This window comes from Pongo pygmaeus, chromosome 5, assembly GCF_028885625.2.
Source record: "Pongo pygmaeus isolate AG05252 chromosome 5, NHGRI_mPonPyg2-v2.0_pri, whole genome shotgun sequence".
Classification (NCBI taxonomy): domain Eukaryota; kingdom Metazoa; phylum Chordata; class Mammalia; order Primates; family Hominidae; genus Pongo; species Pongo pygmaeus.
This window is the reverse complement of record NC_072378.2, coordinates 160,352,835-160,374,994: the sequence shown is the minus strand read 5'-3', so window position 1 is coordinate 160,374,994 and position 22,160 is coordinate 160,352,835. Positions and strand designations below refer to the sequence as shown.

Here is a 22,160-nt window from a genome sequence, read left to right as displayed (position 1 = left end):
AAAAATTAACACCTTAATCAGCTCCTTTCAGAGAACTGCCATGATTCCCATCTACCCAAGCTCAAATTTTAGATTAACTTGCATGCATTTCAAGTTTCATCTCCTATCTAATAAAATGTTCACTTCATGGCAAATTGAGCGCCCACTAACCCCATCCATTTCCACCTCTGCTTTCAGCTCCTCATGCCACCTCCTTCCTCTTTCAAATTTGTTTCTCTTACTGTTGGGAACCAAGAGTCCAAGTGAGGTTGGCATTTGGGTCCTTTCATTTTCACATACTGACTGTTCTATAAGCTTAGACTGATACTGACATTTCCTGTTTTAAAAAACACCCCACACTCTGAGCAGCAAACAACTATCATTCACTGAGATCACTCGCCATGAACTAGACACAGTAATAAGTGCTTTACATCAACCTCATATGTGCTCCACTGCCACAGTGAGCTCAGAGAGAAAATGTCATATAACCAGAAAATACGAGTTCATAATATGCCTTTATTTTGTAATTTATAAACAACTTCTGACTTGCCCTTTGAAAGCTAATTATAATTGATGACTGCTTTTCTTAGATGCTTCTGAAGCCCAAGAGAAGGGCAGAATGTAGTTCTTGATTTAAAAAAACAGAAAAGGGAGGAGGATGACCTTAACTACAAATAATATTCCACTGCAACATTATTGCTGTAAAACTTCCAAGCTGGCTGTTCTTCCAGATGCTCTCTTTTGATGGCTGTAGTGGCTGACAGTTTTATATTTACATGTTCAAAACAATTAATGCTTCCATTTATTCATAGATTCTCTGAGGTTCCCGTAGAACCACACCACCTTCTGTCATGGCACTTCGTAGTCGTTTCATCTGGTTTTGAAGATCAGAAAAAAAAGGAAAAGATTAAGTCAGCAGCATGAGTAGGCTGAAAATACTTTCACCTTCCAAAAGACAGAAATAAACTGATTTGTTCTTGCTAACTTCTCAGCCTACAATGGTTTTTCAGAAAGTGATCTTAATAATGATGTAAGTAAAAAGGAAATGTAGAGATGTCAAGGTTCAGCAGCATTTCAAAATATTATATCGACAAGATGTCAATATATGAATAGGAAATACAGCGGCTGACATCATGGACTACAGAATCAGTCACCCTGGGTTTGAAATCCACCATACACTGACTCTGGGCAAGTAAGCCTCAGTTTATTTCTGTATAGAATGAGAGTACTAGTCCCTACCCTATGGACTGATGTGAGGATTAAATGAAGTAACACTGTTGAATACTCACCAAAGGGTCTGACACATGGAAAGTATTTGGTAAGTAAAAACTGTTATTATTATGTAAGTTATCTAATGCCAAGAATTAACACAATACCTCTTCAATAAGTACATGAAAACACAAATACCGAGTCTGAGGCTGCCTCCCACGGGGTTGGCTGGTAGACCATGAAGTTGATTCCCGCCTCTAAGCATCTCTGTGCCAGCACTCGTCCTATACTCTCACAAGCCACCACATTTCTGGTACTGTAAAGGTGCTTTTTAATAGCCCACTCACGAGTGGAGGCCGAAACCACAACCTTGCCATTCTGATGCTCCACAAGTGCTTCTACATGATGCTGAGTCCTTATAACTCGCAACCTAAATGGGATGAGAAGATAATAAAATCACAGAAGAATCTGTATCCTAAAGTTACATTAATTGAGGTGAATAAATGACTAAATATTTTTCAACAATCCAGTGTTTGCTTAATTTACTTCAACATATTTAACTTGGATTTTGCTTGGGAAAAGTGTTTTCCCTCCACCTTTATGAGAATATCCTCAATAATAACAAATTAAATAGTTCAAGTATCATGAAGAAATTTGTTTCTGAAGAGCTGAGTTTTATTTACAGATCTACTTCAAAAAGAGATTTGAAGAGGCAGAGCTAAGTTACTGAACATATGCATGATGTGGATATACTTACTTTTTGCTTTTATTTATAGCTAGCACCAAAATAAATTTAAGACGGAGCAAAAATTTAAATGCAAAAACTGAAATCATAACAGTACTAGAAGAAAACATGAGAAATTTTTTTATAATCTCAAGGTATGCATATTTAAATATGACATCAAACCATGTCATATGGCTTTTATTATTTTTCAGAAACAGGGTCTCACTGTCACCCAGCTCGGAGTACAGTAGTGCAACCACAACTCACTGTAGCCTCAAACCGCTAGGCTCAAGCAACTCTCCTGCCTTAGTCTCCCAAGTAGTTGGCATTACAGGTGCATGCCACTGCACCAAGATAATTTTTATTTTGTAGAGGCAGGGTCTCACTATGTTGCCCAGGCTGGTATCAAACTCCTGGCCTCAAGCGACCCACCCTTCTCAACCTCCCAAAGCACTGGGATTACAGGCATGAGCCACTGTGTCCAGCTTCATATGGCCTTTTTTTTTTTTTTTTTTTTTTTTTTGAGACAGGGTCTGCCTCTGTCTCTCAGGCTAGAATACAGAGGCACGAACTTGGCTCACAGCAGCCTCTGCCTCCTGGGTTCAAGTCATCCTTCCACCTCAACCTCCCAAATAGCTGGGACTACAGGCGCATGCCACTGCACCCAGCTAATTTTTGTATTTTTTTGTAGAGAAAAATTTGCCATATTGCCCAGGCTGGTCTCGAACTCCTAAGCTCAAGCAGTCTGCCCACCTCAGCCTCCTAATGTGCTGGGGTTACAGGCTGAGCCACCATGCCCAGCCCCTCATATGGCATAAAAAAGAAATGATGGACAAAATTTGCTGCATGGTTAAAAAAAAAAAAAAGTAAAATGAAGTCAAAAGAAAAGCAATGAAACAAAAAATATTTTAGGCTGGCCATGTGACTCATGCTTGTAATCCCAGCACTTTGGGAGGCTGAGGCAGGAGGACTGCTAGAGCCAAGGAGTTCAAGACCAGCCCAGGCAACATAGTGACACTCTGTCTCTACAAAAAATAGAAAAAATCAGCCAGGCGTGATGGTGTGCACCTGTAGTCCCAGCTACCTGGGAGGCTGAGGTGGGAAGACTGAGCCCGGGAGGTTGTGGCTGCAGTGAGCCGAGATAATGCCCTGCACTCCAGCCTGGGTGACAGAGTGAAACCCTGTCACAAAAACATAAAAAGAAAAAATATTTTAAACTCATATATTGTTCAAAGAGCTAATTTACACAATATGTTAAAAGCCTCCTATAATTAACAAGAAAATGATCAATAACTTAATAGGCAAAGCATTATCCGAACAGACTGTTCACAGAAAAGAAAAATATTAATGACTCAAATTCACAAAAATATGCTCAATCTCACTAACAAAATGCATGGACAAGACAATTCGATGCAACATTGTAATCCTAAAAGATAATACCCTCTGGGAGCCAGTTAAGTAAAATCCATGCAATAGTATTCCATACAGTTAATGAAATGAATAAAATAATGCTTTATAATGATGAAGATAATAGTTAACATTTACTGAGCACTTAGTATATGCCAAGCCTGTCTTAACGGTTTATAGATAAAGCTTATGTCTCAATTCTATTATTTTTTCTATATATTTTTTTAAGCTGCAGAAACACAGAAAGGTTAAGTAACTTGAAAAAGATTAAAACTAGTAAGTAATGGAGCCATGGTTTAAGTCCCAGTGTCTGGCTCCAGAGTCAATGCTCTTAACTGCCATGAAGAATCTCCAAGATGTATTTTTAAGTGCGTGCTTGGGGTGGTTGAGGGTGGTGGTGAAGAAAGATGCGGAAGTGTTTATGGTATGCTAAGATTTATTGTTTTTAACAGTTTTTGCTTAAATGCATAGACAATCTTTAGAAGGACACACAAGAAACTGTACTCCCTTTGGATTTTATAACATACGTATATGTTATACTTTAAAAAGTTAAGTTTAAGTTAAAACACACCCAAATCAGAAGAGTCTCACTAGGATTCTCAATGTGAAATAGAAGAGGCATTAGATTTGGAAATATGGAGTCTACTCCTGGTTTTCCTGGTGGCTTTAGTAAGAAATCACAATCTCTTTTATTTATTTTTTTTTTGAGACGGAGTCTCACTCTGTCGCCCAGGCTGGAGTGCAGTGGCTCGATCTAGGCTCACTGCAAGCTTCGGCTCACTGCAAGCTCCGCCTCCCAGGTTCACGCCACTCTCCTGTCTCAGCCTCCCTAGTAGCTGGGACTACAGGCGCCTGCCACCACGCCCGGCTAATTTTTCTGTGTATTTTTAGTAGAGACGGGGTTTCACCGTGTTAGCCAGGATGGTCTTGATCTCCTGACCTCGTGATCCGCCCGCCTTGGCCTCCCAAAGTGCTGGGATTACAAGCGTGAGCCACCGCGCCCGGCCAAAAATCACAATCTCTTAAACCAGGAGTCAACAATCTTTTCCCACAAAGTGCCAGATGGTAAATATTTCAGGCTTTCTAGGCCATACAGCTTCTGTTGAAACTGTTCGACTCAGCCATTGTAGTGCTAGAACAGCCAGGTGATGCGTAAACAAATGAGAATAGGTACAGCTATGTTCTAAGAACCTGGGCAATGAAATTTGATTTTCATTTAATTTTCCCAAGTCACAAAACAGTCTTTTGATTTTTTTTTTAACTTAAAAAAGTAAAAACAAGTTTTTAGCTCACAAACTACCTTTGGCCCACGGGCCGTAGTTTGCTGAACCGTCTTAAACCATTTGTTCAATGAAGGGCCCGATTCATTATGTTAAAGGTCATTTCCTACTATAATATTCTGAAGTTCTCTACTTTTAATATTGCGAGTAAGGCAGACAGAGAAAAAATGAGGAAATACATCTTTAGTTATTTTTAATGATCCAAATATTAAATCAAAGTAATATGTTGGGGCTGAGTGCAGTGGTTCACGCCTGTAATCCCAGCACTTTGGGAGGCTGAGTCAGGCAGATCTCTTGAGCTCGAGAGCTCGAGAGCTCGAGACCAGCCTGGGCAGCGGCGAAACTCCATCTCTACAAAAAATACCAGGAAAATAAAAGAAAAAGAAAAAAATTAGCCGGGCATGGTGGTGTGTGCCTGCAGTCCCAGATGCTCAGGAAGCTGAGATGGGAGAATCGTTTGAGCCTGGGAGGCGGAGGTCGCAGTGAGCTGATACTGTACCACTGCACTCCAGCCTGGGTGACAGAGCCAGAGCTTGTCTCAAACAAAACAAATTAGCTGGGAGTAGTGGCATGTGCCTCTAGTCCCGGCCACTCAGGAGGCTGAGGTGGGAAGATTGCTTGAGCCCAGGGAAGTCAAGGATGCAGTAAGCAGATATCATACCACTGCATTCTAGCCTGGGCAACAGACCCAGACCCTGTCTCAAAAACAAAGAAAAAAGAAAGTAATAGGTTGGGTGTTTCAAAAGATTTTTAGCCTTAAGATCCAGATTATTTAAAAAGTGAACTGCCAAAGATGGCCGAATAGGAACAGCTCCGGTCTACAGCTCCTAGCGTGAGCGTCGCAGAAGACGGGTGATTTCTGCATTTCCATCTGAGGTACCGGGTTCATCTCACTAGGGAGTGCCAGACAGTGGGCGCAGGTCAGTGGGTGCGCGCACCGTGCACGAGCCGAAGGGCGAGGCATTGCCTCACTCGGGAAGCGCAAGGGGTCAGGGAGTTCCCTTTCCTAGTCAAAGAAAGGGGTGATAGACGGCACCTGGAAAATCAGGTCACTCCCACCCGAATACTGCGCTTTTCCGACGGGCTTAAAAAATGGCGCACCAGGAGATTGTATCCCGCACCTGGCTCAGAGGGTCCTACGCCCACGGAGTCTCGCTGATTGCTAGCACAGCAGTCTGAGATCAAACTGCAAGGTGGCAACGAGGCTGGGGGAGGGGCGGCCGCCATTGCCCAGGCTTGCTTAGGTAAACAAAGCAGCTGGGAAGCTCGAACTGGGTGGAGCCCACCACAGCTCAAGGAGCCCTGCCTGCCTCTGTAGGCTCCACCTCTGGGGGCAGGGCACAGACAAACAAAAAGACAGCAGTAACCTCTGCAGACTTAAATGTCCCTGTCTGACAGCTTTGAAGAGAGCAGTGGTTCTCCCAGCACGCAGCTGGAGATCTGAGAATGGGCAGACTGCCTCCTCAAGTGGGTCCCTGACCCCTGACCCCCAAGCAGCCTAACTGGGAGGCACCCCCCAGCAGGGGCAGACTGACACCTCACACAGCCAGCCGGGTACTCCAACAGACCTGCAGCTGAGGGTCCTGTCTGTTAGAAGGAAAACTAACAAACAGAAAGGACATCCACACCAAAAACCCATCTGTACATCACCATCATCAAAGACCAAAAGTAGATAAAACCACAAAGATGGGGAAAAAACAGAGCAGAAAAACTGGAAACTCTAAAAAGCAAAGCGCGCCTCTCCTCCTCCAAAGGAACGTAGTTCCTCACCAGCAACGGATCAAAGCTGGATGGAGAATGACGAGCTGAGAGAAGAAGGCTTCAGACAATCAAATTACTCCGAGCTACGGGAGGATATTCAAACCAAAGGCAAAGAAGTTGAAAACTTTGAAAAAAATTTAGAAGAATGTATAACTAGAATAACCAATACAGAGAAGTGCTTAAAGGAGCTGATGGAGCTGAAAACCAAGGCTCGAGAACTACGGGAAGAATGCAGAAGCCTCAGGAGCCGATGCGATCAAATGGAAGAAAGGGTATCAGCCCTGGAAGATGAAATGAATGAAATGAAGCGAGAAGGGAAGTTTAGAGAAAAAAGAATAAAAAGAAACGAGCAAAGCCTCCAAGAAATATGGGACTATGTGAAAAGACCAAATCTACGTCTGATTGGTGTACCTGAAAGTGATGGAGAGAATGGAACCAAGTTGGAAAACACTCTGCAGGATATTATCCAGGAGAACTTCCCCAATCTAGCAAGGCAGGCCAACATTCAGATTCAGGAAATACAGAGAACGCCACAAAGATACTCCTCGAGAAGAGCAACTCCAAGACACATAATTGTCAGATTCACCAAAGTTGAAATGAAGGAAAAAATGTTAAGGGCAGCCAGAGAGAAAGGTCGGGTTACCCTCAAAGGGAAGCCCATCAGACTAACAGCAGATCTCTCGGCAGAAACTCTACAAGCCAGAAGAGAGTGGGGGCCAATATTCAGCATTCTTAAAGAAAAGAATTTTCAACCCAGAATTTCATATCCAGCCAAACTAAGCTTCATAAGTGAAGGAGAAATATTTTACAGACAAGCAAATGCTGAGAGATTTTGTCACCACCAGGCCTGCCCTAAAAGAGCTCCTGAAGGAAGCGCTAAACATGGAAAGGCACAACCGGTACCAGCTGGTGCAAAATCATGCCAAAATGTAAAGACCATCGAGACTAGGAAGAGACTGCATCAACTAACGAGCAAAATAACCAGCTAATATCATAATGACAAGATCAAATTCACACATAACAATATTAACTTTAAATGTAAATGGACTAAATGCTCCAATTAAAAGACACAGACTGGCAAATTGGATAGAGTCAAGACCCATCAGTGTGCTGTATTCACGAAATCCATCTCACGTGCAGAGACACACACAGGCTCAAAATAAAAGGATGGAGGAAGATCTACCAAGCAAATGGAAAACAAAAAAAGGCAGGGGTTGCAATCCTAATCTCGATAAAACAGACTTTAAACCAACAAAGATCAAAAGAGACAAAGAAGGCCATTACATAATGGTAAAGGGATCAATTCAACAAGAAGAGCTAACTATCCTAAATATATATGCACCCAATACAGGAGCACCCAGATACATAAAGCAAGTCCTGAGTGACCTACAAAGAGACTTAGACTCCCACACATTAATAATGGGAGACTTTAACACCCCACTGTCAATATTAGACAGATGAACGAGACAGAAAGTCAACAAGGATACCCAGGAATTGAACTCAGCTCTGCACCAAGCGGACCTAATAGACATCTACAGAACTCTCCACCCCAAATCAACAGAATATACATTTTTTTCAGCACCACACCACACCTATTCCAAAATTGACCACATACTTGGAAGTAAAGCTCTCCTCAGTAAATGTAAAAGAACAGAAATTATAACAAACTGTCTCTCAGATCACAGTGCAATCAAGCTAGAACTCAGGATTAAGAATCTCACTCAAAACCACTCAACTACATGGAAACTGAACAACCTGCTCCTGAATGACTACTGGGTACATAATGAAATGAAGGCAGAAATAAAGATGTTCTTTGAAACCAACGAGAACCAAGACACAACATACCAGAATCTCTGGGATGCATTCAAAGCAGTGCACAGAGGGAAATTTATAGCACTAAATGCCCACAAGAGAAAGCAGGAAAGATCCAAAATTGACACCCTAACATCACAATTAAAAGAACTAGAAAAGCAAGAGCAAACACATTCAAAAGCTAGCAGAAGGCAAGAAATAACTAAAATCAGAGCAGAACTGAAGGAAATAGAGACACAAAAAATCCTTCAAAAAATTAATGAATCCAGGAGCTGGTTTTTTGAAAAGATCAACACAATTGATAGACTGCTAGCAAGACTAATGAAGAAGAAGAGAGAGAAGAATCAAATAAATGCAATAAAAAATGATAAAGGGGATATCACCACTGATCCCACAGAAATACAGAGTACACAGAGAATACTATAAACACCTCTATGCAAATAAACTAGAAAATCTAGCAGAAATGGATAAATTCCTCGACACACACACTCTCCCAAGACTAAACCAGGAAGAAGTTGAATCTCTGAATAGACCAATAACAGGAGCTGAAATTGTGGCAATAATCAATAGCTTACCAACCAAAAAGAGTCCAGGACCAGATGGATTCACAGCCGAATTCTACCAGAGGTACAAGGAGGAACTGGTACCATTCCTTCTGAAACTATTCCAACCAATAGAAAAAGAGGGAATCCTCCCTCACTCATTTTATGAGGCCCAGCATCATCCTGATACCAAAGCCTGGCAGAGACACAACCAAAAAAGAGAATTTTAGACCAATATCCTTGATGAACATTGATGCAAAAATCCTCAATAAAATACTGGCAAACTGAATCCAGCAGCACATCAAAAAGCTTATCCACCATGATCAAGTGGGCTTCATCCCTGGGATGCAAGGCTGGTTCAATATATGCAAATCAATAAATGTAATCCAGCATATAAACAGAACCAAAGACAAAAACCACATGATTATCTCAATAGATGCAGAAAAGGCCTTTGACAAAATTCAACAATCCTGCATGCTAAAAACTCTCAATAAATTAGGTATTGATGGGATGTATCTCAAAATAATAAGAGCTATCTATGACAAACCCACAGCCAATATCATACTGAATGGGCAAAAACTGGAAGCATTCCCTTTGAAAACTGGCACAAGACAGGGATGCCCTCTCTCACCACTTCTATTCAACATAGTGTTGGAAGTTCTGGCCAGGGCAATCAGGCAGGAGAAGGGGATAAAGGGTATTCAATTAGGAAAAGAGGAAGTCAAATTGTCCCTGTTTGCAGACGACATGATTGTATATCTAGAAAACCCCATTGTCTCAGCCCAAAATCTCCTTAAGCTGATAAGCAACTTCAGCAAAGTCTCAGGATACAAAATCAATGTACAAAAATCACAAGCATTCTTATACACCAACAACAGACAAACAGAGAGCCAAATCATGAGTGAACTCCCATTCACAATTGCTTCAAAGAGAATAAAATACCTAGGAATCCAACTTCCAAGGGACGTGAAGGACCTCTTCAAGGAGAACTACAAACCACTGCTCAAGGAAATAAAAGAGGATACAAACAAATGGAAGAACATTCCATGCTCATGGGTAGGAAGAATCAATATCGTGAAAATGGCCATACTGCCCAAGGTAATTTACAGATTCAATGCCATGCCCATCAAGCTACCAATGACTTTCTTCACAGAATTGGAAAAAACTACTTCAAAGTTCATATGGAACCAAAAAAGAGCCCGCATCGCCAAGTCAATCCTAAGCCAAAAGAACAAAGCTGGAGGCATCACACTGCCTGACTTCAAACTATACTACAAGGCTACAGTAACCAAAACAGCATGGTACTGGTACCAAAACAGAGATATAGATCAATGGAACAGAACAGAGCCCTCAGAAATAACGCCACATATCTACAACTATGTGATCTTTGACAAACCTGAGAAAAACAAGCAATGGGGAAAGGATTCCCTATTTAATAAATGGTGCTGGGAAAACTGGCTAGCCATATGTAGAAAGCTGAAACTGGATCCCTTCCTTACACCTTATACAAAAATCAATTCAAGATGGATTAAAGACTTAAATGTTAGACCTAAAACCATAAAAACCCTAGAAGAAAACCTAGGCATTACCATTCAGGACATAGGCAACCTACAAAATGGGAGAAAATTTTCATAACCTACTCATCTGACAAAGGGCTAATATCCAGAATCTACAATGAACTCAAACAAATTTCCAAGAAAAAAACAAACAACCCCATCAAAAAGTGGGCAAAGGACATGAACAGAGACTTCTCAAAAGAAGACATTTATGCAGCCAAAAAACACATGAAAAAATGCTCACCATCACTGGCCATCAGAGAAATGCAACTCAAAACCACAATGAGATACCATCTCACACCAGTTAGAATGGCAATCATTAAAAAGTCAGGAAACAACAGGTGCTGGAGAGGATGTGGAGAAATAGGAACACTTTTACACTGTTGGTGGAACTGTAAACTAGTTCAACCGTTGTGGAAGTCAGTGTGGCGATTCCTCAGGGATCTAGAACTAGAAATTCCATTTGACCCAGCCATCCCATTACTGGGTATATACCCAAAGGACTATAAATCATGCTGCTATAAAGACACATGCACACTTATGTTTATTGCGGCAATAGTCACAATAGCAAAGACTTGGAACCAACCCAAATGTCCAACAATGATAGACTGGATTAAGAAAATGTGGCACATATACACCATGGAATACTATGCAGCCATAAAAAATGATGAGTTCATGTCCTTTGTAGGGACATGGATGAAATTGGAAATCATCATTCTCAGTAAACTATCGCAAGAACAAAAAACCAAACACCGCATATTCTCACTCATAGGTGGGAATTGAACAATGAGAACACATGGACACAGGAAGGGGAACATCACACTCTGGGGACTGTTGTGGGGTAGGGGGAGGGGGTAGGGATAGCACTGGGAGATATACCTAATGCTAGATGACGAGTTAGTGGGTGCAGCGCACCAGCATGGCACATGTATATGTATGTAACTAACCTGCACATTGTGCACATGTACCCTAAAACCTGAAGTATAATAATAATAAATTAATTAATTAATTAAAAAAAAAGTGAACTGCCTACTCCCTTTCTTGGACTCCCTCCTCTATGAGTAAAAATGTATCACAGCAACTGTAACACATCATTATCCTCATTCCACTTTCCACTATGAAACTTAAGACTTTTGATGACAGGGATAACATCTACTTTATCTTTGTAACTCCTACCTCTAACACAATGCCTAGCAAGCGATACAGGTACAATGTTTGTTCAATAAATAAATAATACATCACACAGTTATGATTTCCAATTTACTCTTATAACTTTATATAGTCCTTAAGAAGTCCTTAAGAAATTCTAAAAAATCCTCACCAAGCAGATAAGCCGCAGATAAACCTGATAAACACTTACATGCTGTAGTATAGTCGTAATAACTTAGCGTCCTGGCTCTGAGGTCAGTTAGAACATATGTAAATCTTAGCTCTGGCACTTACTAATCATGTCTCCCTAAACCTCAATTTCTTTGCTCCTGTAAAATGGGGGAAATTTTAACTGCTTCATGATGTAATTTTAAGGATTAAATGACAAAAAATATATAAAGCAAGTAGCATAATTCCTGGCAAATATAAGTGTTCGTTAAACAACCACCTTTATAACAAAGTATCTCAAGTCATACTAGACTCCTAACTGGTCTTTCTTCAAGTCCTGCTCCCTAAAAAATTTAGTCTTCCAAAAAGCAGCTAGAATGATTTTTTTTTTTTGAGACAGAATTTTCCTCTGTCGCTCAGGCGCTTAGCTCACTGCAATCTCCGCCTCCTGGGTTCAAGTGATTCTCGTGCCTCAGCCACTGGAGTAGCTGGGATTACAGGCGTGCACCACCACGCCCGTCTAATTTTTGTATTTTTAGTAGAGACGGGGTTTCACCATGTTAGTCAGGTTGGTCTCAAACTCCTGACCTCAGATGATCGGCCTTCCTCGGCTGGCTCCCTAAAGTGCTGGGATTACAGGCATGAGACACCGCTCCCAGCCAGAATGATCTTGAAAAACCAATTCGGGCTCAAGCTTTAAATCCTCTAGTTTCCCACTATAATGAAAATAAAGTCTAAAGTGCTCATCTTGACTTACAAAGCTAATGATCTGTCGCCTCCTTACCCCTCCATGTTCATCTTAGGCCATTCACCCTCTGCCCATTGAGTTTCAGATCCACAAGCCCTTCAGTTCCTCACCCCAGCAGTTTCCTCTGCTAGGAATGCTCTTTCTGGCAGATGACTCGGCTTCTTCCTCTTTCAGATCTCAGCTTCTTAAATGTCACCTCAGACAGGCCTTAGTAGGTATCCTGTCCGCTACTCTAACATCCTCTTTAAATATCCCCCATCACACCTATTTGTTGTTTGTTCCAGCCCCTCCGCGAACCCTGCCTCTACCCGCCGCATGGCAGCTACCTGGGAGAGTGCCTGGAGTTGAATGAATGAAAATAGTCTGTAGGGTGCACTGCCCTTGTCAATTACCTGTGCCAGAACTCACGGCAGGGAAACACCGTCCGCCAGCCCCGCTCTTTCCTGGCTACAGATAAAAGCTCCAGGTTCCGGGGGTTCCGGTTGGTGAACTCTGGGGCGACAGCTTCATTTTCCACAGGGTTCACTTCAGGTTTCGCTGACGGCTCGGAGCTGGTTGACAGGGCTGCGAACCTGCAACCTGGGCAACGGAAACAACAGCACGGGGCTTAAAAATGACGGATACGGACAGCGCACGAACCCGCTCTAACGTCTATCCGCTTTTACACCCCCAATCTTCAGGCCCGAGGGGACGAAAAATACGTATGCCCACAGGGTGGAGTCAGCACTGACCCCGTCCTTAACTTCCTACTGTGGTCTTCGCAGTGCCGCGAGCTCTATTTCGATCCGGCACGTCGAATACACAATAGAACCCGCACGTTCCAATGTACTGTGCAAGCCCTGGCGAGTGAGCTGGGAGAAGGGGGCAAGACTAATTACCAGGGTTCCTGCAAACCGAGAACAACCCCCAAAACCGCGACCGAAGCGCCATCGCTGAGACGATGTCGGAAAAGCCTCGCCTCTTTTTCCTCACGGACGACTCAGTCGCTCGCCGGGCGTAGCCATATAAAGTCAGGGAAAAGCCTTCGGCTGCTGTAGATCCCCAAACTCTCCAAGCCAGACGCCGCCGACCCGGAAGTAGCAAGTCCCCTGTCACTGAGTGGCCAAGAGGGCGATCTGTTATCCTGCACAGCCAATCATCGCTCGCGTCGAGGGGCACGCAGGCCCTGGAGCCCACCAACCACCTCGTAGCTACGCCCACGACCACACTTTTTGCTTAAGTCAAGGGTCAAGGGCATCCACCCCACAAAACCATGTTTGGGTTCTCTACTCGGAGAGCTTGGGCGGTCATTGACTGGTCCACACACACCCCAACTGGGCACCGCGTAGGAATGAGGCAGAGCAAGATGCAGTTTTCTCCTTAAAAAGGGTGGTTGTCTTCCTCCAACCAAAAATTTTCCCGTATGGCCCGCTGGAAAAACTGCCCCGTCCCACCCAGGTTCGCGCTCCTAAACTTATACTCCTGAGGCCTGGAGCAAAGCCGGCCGATCTGCCTCACGCTCCCCGAGCAGGGACAAGGAAAAGACACTAAACCTAAAACGCAAGACTCGCTCAGAACCCCAACTGTACCTTGGAGAAGGGCCCGCCCCTCCAGTTACACCCCAGCTCCAAGCTCCACCCTTTCTACAACCTTTTCTAGAAGGCACTAGAATGGCCCATTGCGTCTGCGCAACGTCGTTTGAGGCGAAAGTTCAGCCTCTTTCCAGCGGTCCAACATCCGACTTCCGTTCTCCTCTTTCGCGCCCTTCCCATCGGCTATCTAATTGGACAAAAATGCCGAGCCCACCCCTTCCCGGGAGCCTCACTTCCTGCACAGTCCCGTTTCTGTCCCTGTTGCCCCTGCCTCCTTTTCCTTCCCGCCGTGCCCCGCGGCGGGGCCGGGTCAGCCGAGAAGCGGGTGGGGCGGTGTGTTACCCAGTAGCTCCTGGGGCATCGCTCCGGTACGCTCCACGCCGTCGCAGGCACTGCTGTGGTCGCCGGTCGGCCGAGGGGCCGCGATACTGGTTGCCCGCGGTGTAAGCAGAATTCGACGTGTATCGCTGTCGTGAAGATGGAGGGGCCGTTGTCCGTGTTCGGTGACCGCAGCACTGGGGAAGCGATCCGCTCCCAGAACGGTAAGGGAGGGCCGGGCCTGGGTCGGGCTTGCGGGCGGGGAGGGCCGAGTCCCACCGCGACCGGACCTCGGCTGCCCTCCTTGTGCCTCTCCTTCTTTACCTCCGCAGAATGGGCCTCGGGGCCCCGCAGCCGGACCCAGCCCACCCGCCGTTCTCTGGGGCAGGGCTCTGTGGCCCCCCTCTTCCCACAGCGGGGAGGAGCCCCGGAGCGCGCGGCAAGGTTTTGAGACCGGCACCGCGTGGATGTGGTGCCCGGGGCGGCGTTGGAAACGCGCCCTCCGCGGGAAAGCGGGCCTCCCCGGCTCGCACGTGCGGGCCACGCCTCGCACCCCCTTTTGTTTCAGGGCGACCCCCTGAGCGTCCATGTTAAACGCCAGGTTTAATTTTAGGACCATTTACCAGAAAAAGAGTAGGTTCATCCGCGCGCCCTCGGATGAGCCCGGTGCCCTGTCTGCCCGCAGCTGCAGTCGAGGTCGGGCGCCCGGCGTACAGCCGTATCCGGGTTGACAGCTTCTTACAGTAGAGTTAGCCCAGGAAACGCCACTCGAGTGCGTTGACCCTAGGAGACGGCAGCGCCAACTTAGCAGAGCGTTTGCTGTCGGGCCTTTGGATACCTACAGAGCTTACTGTTTCTTGATAGATTCCTAATTTTTTTCGTAAACAAATCTGAAAGTCACCACCTTCCCCGTTGACTACCGATTTCTCTCCTCACAGATAGAGAGAGTTTTAATGAGCAAAAAACTTGCAGGATCTGAAGGAAAAGGCTGGTATAGGTGTACGAAGTGGCAGAGCATGAAATTGTGGTTATTACTTTTTTTTTTTTTCTCCCGCCATCAGATTCCACCCCCATCAAAGCTGTACCAAATAGGTTCGCTTTGTTTAGGGACAGGGTCCCACTTGTCCAGACGAGAGTGCCATCATAGCTCACTGCAGTCTCCAAACACAGGCCCGCGCCGCCGCATCCGGCTTTTTAATTTTTTTTGTAGAAATGGGTTTCGCTATGTTGCCCAAAGGGGTCTCAAACTCTTGGCATCAAGCGATCCTCCTGCGTCAGCCTCCCAGTGTTGGGATTACAGATGTGAGCCACAGTGTCCGGCCCCATTTAGACTCTTAGTAGGTGGTTTTTAAATAATTAACACAGATTTGTAGATTTGGGAAATACAGGGGCTGTTGGATGTCATTTACCTTTAGGCTGAAATTACTGTCTTTCAGAGTTGTGGCTTATCCTCATTTCTTTTTTATTTTTGTTTTTAATTGATTGTCTACAGTTATGGCTGCAGCTTCGATTGCCAATATTGTAAAAAGTTCTCTTGGTCCAGTTGGCTTGGATAAAATGTTGGTGGATGATATTGGTGTAAGTACACATAACTGTTGTGTTAGTTGCCTTAAAGTAAAACTATCTTCAGTGTTTTGCTATGTTCGTTCTTTGACTTTATCAGAATCCATGTACTGGAAGGTGATATTAAAGGTGAATGTGTATTATAATGGGGCTGTGTTGATTTGTTTAAGTGGTTCATATTTTTTCCTGCTAATTTCTTAGGATGTAACCATTACTAACGATGGTGCAACCATCCTGAAGTTACTGGAGGTAGAACATCCTGCAGCTAAAGTTCTTTGTGAGCTGGCTGATCTGCAAGACAAAGAAGTTGGAGATGGAACTACCTCAGTGGTAGGTAGACTGGCTAAAGAATCGTCATTTTTCTAAAAACGACCGGCTTTCAGAAAGTTGAAGCCGTAGGATCATTTGTGCTGTGTCAGAAATAAGTTACTTATTCTGAAAGCCTAGAAGATTGAGCAAGAAGAAAAAACAAAAGTAGTTACACATTTAAGAGGGGAAATAAGCTGCTTAGGTACAGATTCAGAAACAGAATTTGTAAGTTGATAGTTACAGCTAGTTTGTACAGTTTAAGTAGGAAAGAATTTGAGTTCATTTAACATAGCCCCATTGTTTTAAATGTTGGTATTCACAAGTTTTGAGGGCTTATTTTTCCCTTTATGGCAGTATTCAGACATCACACAGATTTTTTTATGGTCTCTCAAAAGTCTTGTTTCCTCCCTCATCACCCCTTGAGACTTGGAAAGCTCTAAACTTTTCTGATTATTTGGAGGATAAAATGTTACCAATTGCGGGGAGAAACAATGTTTTTATATTATTATTTTTTTAAAAGACTATCTGTAGCACAGGCTGAAGTGCTGCAGTGCTGTCATATCTCACTGCAGCCTGGAACTCCTGGGCTCAAGCAGTCCTCCCGCCTTAGCCTCCCGGAGTGCTTGGGGTTGCAGGCATACGCCACCACAACCAACTAATTAAAAACTTTTTTTTTTTTTTTTTTTTTTTTGGTAGAGGCAAGGTCTCGCTATGTTGCCCAGGCTGGTCTTGAACTCCTGGCCTCAAGTGATCCTCCCTTCTCGGCCTCTGTAGTGCTGGGATTACAAGCATGAGCTGCACTCAGCCTGTTTTATTTTTTAAATCCTGACAGGTAATCTCAGGAATTCAAAATGGGAGTGTGAGAAATTAATAAATACATCATGATATGACAGTGTGATCTTACCGAGTCAGTAAATGTGGTATACAGTATAAACTCTTCGTAGATCATCCAGCATGCTGGTATAGTAGAAACACTGTTGTTTGGTGAGAAAGATGTTAATTCTGGAGAAACGAGATAGTTTGTGGGGAAAATGTATTTCTAGATTAAACTTCTGCTGTGAAAGAATGGAATCTACTCCTAAAATATGAATATGATCTTTGTCTAACTTATGATAATGTGATTTAACAAATGTAGTTTTGCTCCCATAAGAAGCTGACAAGACTTTGTCTTTTTGCTTTAAAAATATTTCTTAGTGTTTTATCAACTTAAAAGAACTATCTTTTTTAAATAAAATAATAGTCTAATACAGGTCATATGAATAGTCACACTCGGTTTAGCTTCTGTTGAGCACTGTCTCTAAAGGTAATAGATGTGTTGTCTTTTACGGTTGTATTGCTGAACTAGTTTCTTAGAACATTTTTCTGGCTCCTACCCAGTTTTGGGCATTTGCATTTATAATGCAATAAGACCTCACTGAACATCCACAATGGATTCATGGAAACTGACTTTAAGAGGAAAGATGATGTATAAAAAAACAAGTTTTCCTCCCCCCATCAGCATTACAGTAAACAACTGTATTTGAGAAGTTGCTGTCCATTGTTGTGCTTAAAGTGGCAGTTTCCAAGAATTTGTGAGTAACATTGAGGACTTAGAGTGTTTTGTAGCGTTCTTCTCCTTTCACCCCCTAGGTTTCTAATAACCAGTTAATTCATTTCACCACTACCATTTTGGTTAATAATATATGGCCATTTTAGTGTCATTTCATATGTATTGCACATGTTGAATATCCGGCATACTCAGATCAGTGAATGTTTTCTCAACAGGTTATTATTGCAGCAGAACTCCTAAAAAATGCAGATGAATTAGTCAAACAGAAAATTCACCCCACATCAGTTATTAGTGGCTATCGACTTGCTTGCAAGTAAGATTGTTTGCATTCAGAGAAATTTTTTTTTGATGTAATAGTTGTAAACTGTGTTGTCTTAACGTTTTGATTAATAACTAAATTTTAATTTGAAAACCTTCAATTTAAATGTTTTAGCATTTAAGTAGTAATATTTGAAGTTAAAAACTTGGATCAGTATCTTTTTTCCCATTTGACTACCACATTTTCTCCTAATAATAGATTTTAGTGGCTATGCTTATGGGATAGATTAAACTTGCCATGATCTGAAGAGGGAGGGTTTTTTCATGTCCTCCTCCTATATGAAATGGCAGAACAGATATTATTACTTATGACATTTTGGCTCTGTGTTAAGCATGATGAATGCAAAGAGTTTGAGTAGTGACTTTATAAGCGTTTTTCTCCCCCACACTTTTAAACAGGGAAGCAGTGCGTTATATCAATGAAAACCTAATTGTTAACACAGATGAACTGGGAAGAGATTGCCTGATTAATGCTGCTAAGACATCTATGTCTTCCAAAATCATTGGAATGTATCCTTGTGGTTGTCAGATAAAATTTAGGCTTTTTAAAGCATAAGACTTTGAGATGGGCATGGTGGTGTGTGCCTGTAGTCCCAGCTACTAAGGAGGCTGAGGCAGGAGGATTAATTGAACCCAGGAGTTACAGTCCAATGTGGGCAACATAGCAAGACCCTGTCTTAGGAGGGGGTGTGTGTGTGTGCATGTGTGCGTGCGTGCGTGCGTAATAGCAATATCAATTTTGTGCAATAAAATTTTGAATAACCAATTTTATGCAAATTGATATCAATAGAGAGGAGTAATGCTGTATTGAAATTACCTGTTGCCTTCCCTGCTTTTTTAGGGTGAAAAGGTAATAAAAAGCATGTGTAAAGTGATATGAATTGCAGATAGTGATAATGTAACATTTTGGTGACATAAGTAATACTTGCTTCTTTAATAGATTAGATTACTAAAAGGAAGTCCCTTCAAATTACCCTTGATTTTTCACGTGTGTACCCTTTGTCCATTCCAGACCTGTTAACTGTCCTTAACTTTTGGCTTAGAAATGGTGATTTCTTTGCTAACATGGTAGTAGATGCTGTACTTGCTATTAAATACACAGACATAAGAGGCCAGCCACGTTATCCCGTCAATTCTGTTAATATTTTGAAAGCCCATGGGAGAAGTCAAATGGAGAGTATGCTCATCAGTGGCTATGCACTTAACTGTGTGGTGGGATCCCAGGGTAAGGTTTGGGATTTGGTTTATAGAATGATATTGCCACAGATTAAAACTAGCTGTTTTTTTGGCTGGGCGCGGTGGCTCGTGCCTGTAATCCCAGCACTTTGGGAGGCCCAGGCAGGGGGATCACGAGGTCAGGAGTTTGAGAGCAGCCTGTCCAATATGGTGAAACCCCATCTCTACTAAAAAATACAAAAATTAGCTGGGCATGGTGGCACCCGCCTGTAGTCCCAGCTACTCGGGAGGCTGAGGCAGGAGAATCGCTTGAACCTGGGAGGCGGAGATTGCAGTGAGCCAAGATCACACCACTGCACTCCATCCTGGGCCACAGAGACTCCGTCTCAAAAAAAAAAAAAACAAAAAAAACCTTTTTTTGTGGATTATGTGCAGTACATCTTTTTGTAATTTAAAGCACATACAACATGTTAGAAGGAATGTGAATTTAAAGAAATTACATGCATTTAATGCCATAAAATTTTTCTAAGATAAAATGTAATGAGTTATAGTCTAAATTTGTGTGTTTACATACAATCGATTATAGGTACTCTTTATTATGCTTTTAAGGATAGACGTATTAACTTAATCTTATGTTCAATTGTAGGCATGCCCAAGAGAATCGTAAATGCAAAAATTGCTTGCCTTGACTTTAGCCTGCAAAAAACAAAAATGAAGCTTGGTGTACAGGTGGTCATTACAGACCCTGAAAAACTGGACCAAATTAGACAGAGGTATGTTGAGAGATTATTTTTGGCCTTTTAAGTGTGAGTGTCTTGGAGGACTTTAACATTTTTAGCCAAGTCAAACTATTTTACTTCCAGAAAAATTAGCGTGGTGGTGTTTTTAGAGGGATTTGGGGTTATACAACCTCTATGAAAATCGGCCTTTTTGTGGAATTTTGATTGTATGAGTCTATTAATATTAAAGATGTAAAAGACAGGAATCTAATTTCCTCAAAGCAGTACAGAACTCAGCAGTATGGTATTGACTGTAGCCTACTGTTTGCTAGATACTGGAGTTACAGGTGATATTAGTGGTTGGCATGCCAGAAGAGCTAATGGTGGAGGTTGTGTGACCACTGCTATAGATTTGACTGCCTGACAGTCACTTAAAACAATAAATTGTTTAGGCTGGGCACAGTGGTGCATGCCTGTAATCGCAACACTTTGAGAGGCTGAGGTGGCAAGAATCTGCAACCCAGGAGGTTGAGGCTGCAGTGAGCTGTGATTGTACCACTGTACTCCAACCTGGGTGACAGTGAGACCCTGTCTCAAAAAAAAAAAAAAAACCAAAAAAAAACAGTGAATAGTTTAAACAGTAGTTAAACCAGACCTACAAGAAAGCTTTGCCAAGAGTAAGAAATGTGCTGTCATCTTTTAAATCAATCTGCACGGGTATTCCTTTTTCCTTCCTTCCTGATACAACAAAGTGTCCTTTCTTCCATCAAAGCCAGTAGAGTCTGTTTCCTTCTGCTCTAGAGCCTTGTCTTTGATTCTTCTTTCATACCTGCATCTTCAAATAATTATGCTCTTTCCTGGATTCTTCGTGTGGCTCTTCTGTCCTTCAAGCTTCTTCGTACATCCTCATGCTGTAGGTACTCCCTGTCATACATCTTTACAGGCGGATGTCATGAATGATTTACTACACAAAACTTTTCTGGTGCTTTTCTTCTCATCCCTTTTCAGCCCTGTTCTCCATTTGAGGGACTGCATGTTAAGGTCTCTAGTGTGAAATTCGGAAGACATTTTCAGCCTTCCTCTTACTTGAGCTTTACCAACCCTTTGATTATTCCTTCTTGAAATGCTTTTGGGGATGGAAGGCTTTGTGATGCTGCTTTGTCTGGACCACCCCATAATACTCTCCAGGATAGCCCCTTTGTTCGCATGACTTCACGTATTATCTCTCTATGTCAGAGACTCTTTCGGCTGTTTTTCTGAGCTCCAAACACACATACCTCTATCTAATAGATGCTTTTCAAGCATCTCAAAGTGAACATGTCTAAAACTGAACTTGTGATAATACTGCAAATCTGCTTTTGACCATTTTAGTGATGGGGACTCCTCCACACAGGCAAAAAACTAGGAAATGTCCTTAACTCCTCCTTTTTACCAACACCTTTTCTCCTAATCTGTCACCAAGACCACTTGATTTCTACCTCTAAATTTACCTACTTTTCATTTTCTTGCCTAGACTGTTGTAGAAACACACCCAAGCTAGTCTCTTAGAGAAGCTTTTCTTTCTTCTTCAATCTAAATTATATTGTTGTAACTTCCTGTATTTTGTCTTCCTGTGGCTTACTACAGTTTTTACCATGAGTTTATATAACAGTGTATAGCACACAGTACTTGTTCAGTAGACAAGCTGCTTTTGAGGTTGATCTGTATTTCATTTTACTTTAAAAATTCTTCGAATGATCTATTCACATGGCTTCACTCATATTGACTCTTCAAATCTGTATCTCCCATAGTTTGTGGTTTCCATGATGTAAGTGACTGCCTCCTGGGAGCTTGTCCTGCGTAACAACAGAGACTTCAAACTTAATCTTGTCCTAAACTGAACTCTGATTTCCCATCCTGCCCCCAAAACTATTGCTATTTATTTTACTCCAGGAGTCACCCAAGCCATAAAATTTGACTTTTCTGTTTAGGTTGTCTTTCAGCTTATATCTCGTTACTATCTTCTTGTCTTCAGCCATTCAGTGCAATTTCCACATTGATATCAGGGAATCCTTTTGAAAACACAGATAATATACTAGTCTTGCTTAAAGATATTAAGCTTCTTAGTATCTAGACTGTTTGGTGTAACCTGCAAGATTTTTCACTTTTCTGGTTCTACCTTCTTTTGTGCTTTCAACTCTGGACTCCTGTTTTTTGTTTTTTTTTTTGAGATGGAGTTTTGCTCTTGTTGCCCAGGCTGGAGTGCTGTGGCGTGATCTTGGCTCACTGCGACCTCCGCCTCCTGGGTTTAAGTGATTCTCCT

At 42.6% G+C, this 22,160-nt stretch overlaps 2 protein-coding genes and 1 non-coding gene across 5 annotated transcripts in view; 2 read left to right on the top strand and 1 right to left on the bottom strand.

Moving 5' to 3' along the window:
* Positions 1-475: 475 nt before the first annotated feature.
* Positions 476-14,687, bottom strand: MRPL18 (mitochondrial ribosomal protein L18). Of its 3 annotated transcripts, none has more exons than XM_054492282.2 (5): positions 14,249-14,687; positions 13,214-13,429; positions 12,728-12,914; positions 1,387-1,618; positions 476-853 (listed from the first exon to the last, which is right to left on the bottom strand). In XM_054492282.2, exons 1-5 carry the CDS (start codon positions 14,265-14,267, stop codon positions 782-784), a joined length of 726 nt encoding a protein of 241 aa, XP_054348257.2. In that variant the 5' UTR covers positions 14,268-14,687; the 3' UTR covers positions 476-781. The 3 variants fall into 3 exon arrangements, with proteins under 3 accessions (XP_054348257.2, XP_063522872.1, XP_063522873.1); XM_063666802.1 differs by lacking the exon at positions 14,249-14,687 and adding an exon at positions 13,904-14,002; XM_063666803.1 differs by lacking the exon at positions 14,249-14,687 and having other exon boundaries at positions 786-853; positions 1,536-1,618; positions 13,214-13,424.
* TCP1 (t-complex 1) overlaps positions 14,249-22,160 on the top strand; it is a 10,649-nt gene continuing 2,737 nt past the window's right edge. The window contains exons 1-7 of the mRNA XM_054492279.2: positions 14,249-14,448; positions 15,717-15,802; positions 15,989-16,117; positions 17,861-17,958; positions 18,363-18,473; positions 19,007-19,188; positions 19,786-19,912. Of these exons, the coding sequence (XP_054348254.1) occupies positions 14,385-14,448; positions 15,717-15,802; positions 15,989-16,117; positions 17,861-17,958; positions 18,363-18,473; positions 19,007-19,188; positions 19,786-19,912 (797 nt within the window). The 5' untranslated portion in view covers positions 14,249-14,384. The remainder of the gene's footprint in view (positions 14,449-15,716; positions 15,803-15,988; positions 16,118-17,860; positions 17,959-18,362; positions 18,474-19,006; positions 19,189-19,785; positions 19,913-22,160) is intronic.
* On the top strand, positions 18,126-18,265 carry LOC129039773 (small nucleolar RNA SNORA29). The gene has a single exon (XR_008503474.1). It is a non-coding gene; the product is annotated as a small nucleolar RNA SNORA29 (small nucleolar RNA).